We start from the raw sequence: 5,017 nt of genomic DNA on the forward strand, positions 1-5,017 counted from the left end.
CTTACCATTGACCTAACACTAAGAAAGTATCCCAAATCATATACAAACTTATCGATAATTAAACATCTTTTTGCAGAAATCATATCAAATTACCCCAACTACTTACATATCTTTACCGACGCCTCTAAAACCCAAGATAGACATGCTGCTGTTTACTATTCTGATGAAGAAAACTTCTACAGCATACACTTACCTACAAATTGTAGTATACTCACAGGTGAAACCACAGCTATATTAAAAGCCTTAACTTTTTTCAAAACGAGTAACAATATGAAGTGCGTCATCATTACAGATTCACTTAATGCGTTATTGAAATTAAAGCAAATTTATACAACAAATCCCATTATACAAGCAATAAAAAATGAATTAGAAACACTTCATTCCATGGGAAAGGACATAGCTTTCATTTGGGTACCATCGCATACTGGAATCTAGGGAAATGAAAAAGCAGATCAACTAGCAACTATAAGCCGTATCAACTTAGAAGATACTACAAAAATGACAAAATATCCTTATTGTGACATGAAACATCTGATTAAAGATCATTGCAGTAACATTTGGCAAAATTACTGGGAAAATTCAGTAACCAAATTAAACCCAATATGCAAAAAGGTGAACAGCTCTTTGAATAACCCTACAAGTAGACGAGATCAAGTAATTATAAACCGTTTAAGAATTGGTCATACTGCTGTCACACACAAATTTTTAATCACTAAAGATCCACCGCCAATTTGCAATAACTGCTCCACTTCATTGACAGTGAAACACTTCCTACTTGACTGCCCATGTTTCCAAAATTAAAGAAGAATGCATGGAATTCCAGACGACCTCAAATCCATCTTGACAGATAAAAATTTAAATGTATTAAGTTATTTAAAAGATATAAAATTGTATAATACTATTTAATGTACATAATCGTATTAAAACTATTGTGTTTGTCATCCCACTAATAACCCTGCGTGGTTGATGTGGTATAAGTGTTTTAAATAAAAAAAAAAAAACTTTATTTCAACTTCGTGTCTTAAGCTGGATTTATAGTTTGACGTACTGTAGACGTAGATGCACTGGAGACGTAAGAAACGGACTGTAAATATTTTGTCAATTTATAAATGGACGTAGTGGAATTTTTGCGCATGAGTAAAACAGTGGCAAGAATTGGTGACCATGAATAAGTGAGATTAACCAACATTCAATATAAATATAACCTATAAATTATAGGAATCATAATAAACCAAGGATGTGTGTTTATACTATTACCAAAGAATATAGACGCGTCCAAGACGATATAAAACAAGACCCATAAACCGTAACAGAAAAATAGAGAATGCGTATAATTATTTTTTAAAGATGAAGGCAGCAGATGCAGAGCAATTTTTCAAGTATACAAGAATGACTGTTCCAGTATTTAATGAGCTATTAGGTCTTGTAAAAAGTAGAATTTCCAAGAGAAGAATAAAAGACGGGATATCAGAAGAAGAAAGGCTTGCCATAACATTGCAGTAAGTAATTTATCTTATTTGTTAGATAAATATCTCAAAATTATTCAAACAAAAAACTTTTCTCAACAGATTCCTATCACAAGGAGGAAGCATGCAAAGTTTGGCATGGCATTACCAAATGGGCTTAACAACTGTTCACAATTATTAATGAAACTTGTAATGCAATATGGGAGGCACTTTCTCCAAACTATCTAAGAAGTCCTTCGTCTACCCAAGAATGGAAGAATATTGCCAAGAACTTCTTTGATCTCTGGAATTTTCCCAATTGCATAGGTGCCTTAGATGGGAAACACATAAACATACAAGCTCCTCCAAAAACTGGCTCTCTTTTCTTTAATTATAAGAAAACTTTTAGCATTGTATTGATGGCAGCTTGTGATGCTAAGTATGTATTTACTTTGGTAGATATTGGAGCCTATGGATCCCAAAGTGATGGGGGTATTTTTAAACATAGTGTGTTTGGTAAGCGTCTTGAGTCAAAAACATTAAATGTGCCTTTGCCTTCTGAAATTCCCAACACTGACATTAAATTTCCCTATGTGTTCGTTGCTGATGAAGCATTCCCCCTAACAGAGTACATAATGCGTCCATGTGCAAAGAACAACACGACACTGAAACAGCAGATTTTTAATTATAGACTTTCAAGGGCCCGTAGAATTATTGAAAACACATTTAGAGTTTTAGTTGCCAGATGGCGAATTCTCAAGCAAACCATTATTGCTGATGAAAAAAATGTGGACAGTATTGTAAAAGCATGTGTGGTTCTCCATAATTTTTGCATGCTCAAAACTGAAGGAACTGATACAACTCATTATTGCCCTCCCGGGTATGTAGATTGTGGAGATGAAGAAAATGCCATATGGCGGAAAGAAATCGATGAACCACTACAGTCAGTTGGACGTTTATCAGCCAACAATGCTAGACGCATAAATATTGAGTCACGAAATACCATGACAAATTATTTTGTATCAACTCAAGGAGAAGTTCCCTGGCAATTAGAAAAGGTATTGAGAGGAAGAACACTCCAATAGTCAACATTTTTTTTTTAATTTAGAGGAAAGTGGTATTTCTTTCACAGTTTTTGGTAAATGATTGTATAGGGTCAGCCCCATATATCTGAAGCAATTTTGAAATTTGGATATTCTGTGTAGGAACTCGTAAAGATTCAGCACTTCTTGTATTGTAATAGTGATTGTCTAAATTTACTGGAAATGTATTGATTTTCTCTTTTACATAAACATTTGTAGATATATAGGCAGTACTAGCCTTATTTTTTAGTTGATCAATTGTATTTGTTATTTCAATTGGAGTTACGGGTAAAAAGAAAAATGTTTTGTTAGGTACACATTTTTGAGGTAGTACAAGAAGAAGACAACGATGTGCCAAAATGAGTTTGAAGATTATATTCTGTAATTGTAGCAAAATATGAGGCAAACGAATTAGCAATATCACAAGACTTAGTAATAATTTTATTATCATAATGTAGAATAATATCAGACCTGTTCTTTTGCTGACCCTGGTATATTGTAAGATTGATTAATTAATTATTTTATGGGTGTAATATGATAGGTTACTTTGTTAGTTTGATTTTAATTAATTTTATTAACCAACAAATAAAAATTAAATAAACATGCATTTTCTGTAATATTTTTTATTAAAAGATAATATTTACAAAAATTTTACGTAATATCTAATCATCGTCTTCTAAAACTTCAAGAAGTCTTCGTCTTTTATTTTTTTGCTGCTCCGGAGTCATTTCTTTTAAAACACTAGCAATATACTCCCCCAAGGTATCTGCTGAAGTTATTGGTTCTTTCTTCTGACCAGTAAGATTTTTTAAATGTTGAGTGATGGATTTAGCAGCATCAATTATCTCAAGAGATGGGTCAAGTCCATTTAAGTTTTTTTTCTTTTTATTTTTTTCTATAATGAACACAATGTATTAAATCCAATGAAAATGTATTTATATTATATAAAATAAACATTTATAAAAGAACATTTAACATTTTTTTAATAGATGGCAGTACCTGAATTTCAATGCATTTAGGTCAAATATATTTGACCTACCTACCCGACTGATTTTGTGTGTATAATTTTGACAGAATAAATTAAATTCAATTGTTAATATTTATTCTAAAAAATATGTTGGCCCGTTTTTTGTGTTTGAGTCAACAAATATAAATAATATCAGAGTTGGTTCTTTTAATAATATATCTAAAATTAATAATAGCAAGATTTCTGCTACAGTAGATTATTGGTGCCTTAAAACAAAAATCTTATTTCATCTGCAAGTAAGAAACAAGTTTAAAATACTTTTTTCATGGATACTGGGTCAGTCTGATATACTCTGCAATCTACAACCTGACACACTGGTCAAAATATGGAGAGATCTTAATGTTCCTTTGAATATGAAATTAGATTCCCAAGCTGTTACCCATAATTCAGAATAAAATTAAAAAACACTTTGAAAACTTTAATTAAAAAACTTTCAATTAATAAATTATTAAATTTATAATCGAAAATGCTCAATATTTTTTGTAGTGTTTACTAATGTAACCTCCTATTAATTATTATTGGATTTTTTTTACAAAATTACTTGGCACAAGTAAGTTCAATCATTTTAATTAAAATTAAGCCTCACCTTTATCAGCAACCTGCACCTTTTCTGAATTTACAGTCACTCTTTGATCCTCTGTCTCTTCCATCTGGATAATAATATTTTCTTCGTATATAGAATGTGGAGACATTTCCATATTACAATCCTCTGTCAGACCTGTGTCTAAGGTGCTTTCAATTATTGTGGAATTTGACCATGCACTGGAGCAGCTTGATGAGTCAAAAACCGGTGATTGTAAAGGTGGAGCATGTTGATTTAGGGCTTCTTCTGTTGTTGTATGTGTACTAAAAAGTTGGGGTAATTTTTTACTTTCTCTGTTCCATCTTGATGCTCATGACATTTTTTATACTTACGGATTTTTGGCAGTAGATCACGAAAAAAATGTTTGAATTTTTTGTCAGAAATTCGTATTTGTTTAAGATATAGTCTCTTTAAGGCCACAAATCATTTTCGTGATCTATGGTCAAAAATACATGTTAGTACAGAAAGTAATTCTGTACTTCCTTTCTGGGCTTAATGTATTTATTTAGAAATGACATTGAATCAAAGTACTCCCATTGTGGGGTAACAGGAGCTCCGGAACCAGAAGGCAACGCTTTTTTCTCCCTTCCATACTTATTTCTTAAATTTATCCAAATTCTCTGGTAATCTTTCACTGAAAAAGTATAATGCAAAAAAACACATTTACTAATATAGTAGTACAAAACTGCAATTAGGCAGTTTACTTCGAATAACACAAGATAAACATACCGGACATTTGAAGTTCTTCGGAAATTTTTTTCCAACTGTTTCGTTTCATTTCTTGGTCTTTAAAGTGATTATTGGATTTATCATAAATGTGTGGGTAACCCCGAATTAGACCAATTAACAACTCATATTTATCTGAAATATTGAAATTATA

General features: G+C 31.5%; 1 protein-coding gene across 1 annotated transcript; it reads right to left on the minus strand.

Moving 5' to 3' along the window:
* Positions 1-2,948: 2,948 nt before the first annotated feature.
* LOC140449517 (uncharacterized) lies at positions 2,949-4,394 on the minus strand. The gene is made up of 2 exons (XM_072542710.1): positions 4,141-4,394; positions 2,949-3,422 (listed from the first exon to the last, which is right to left on the minus strand). The coding sequence occupies exons 1-2, from the start codon at positions 4,250-4,252 to the stop codon at positions 3,190-3,192; spliced, it is 345 nt and encodes a 114-aa protein (XP_072398811.1). The 5' UTR covers positions 4,253-4,394; the 3' UTR covers positions 2,949-3,189.
* Between the last annotated feature and the right edge of the window lie 623 nt (positions 4,395-5,017).

Source organism: Diabrotica undecimpunctata, chromosome 9, assembly GCF_040954645.1.
Source record: "Diabrotica undecimpunctata isolate CICGRU chromosome 9, icDiaUnde3, whole genome shotgun sequence".
NCBI lineage: Eukaryota > Metazoa > Arthropoda > Insecta > Coleoptera > Chrysomelidae > Diabrotica > Diabrotica undecimpunctata.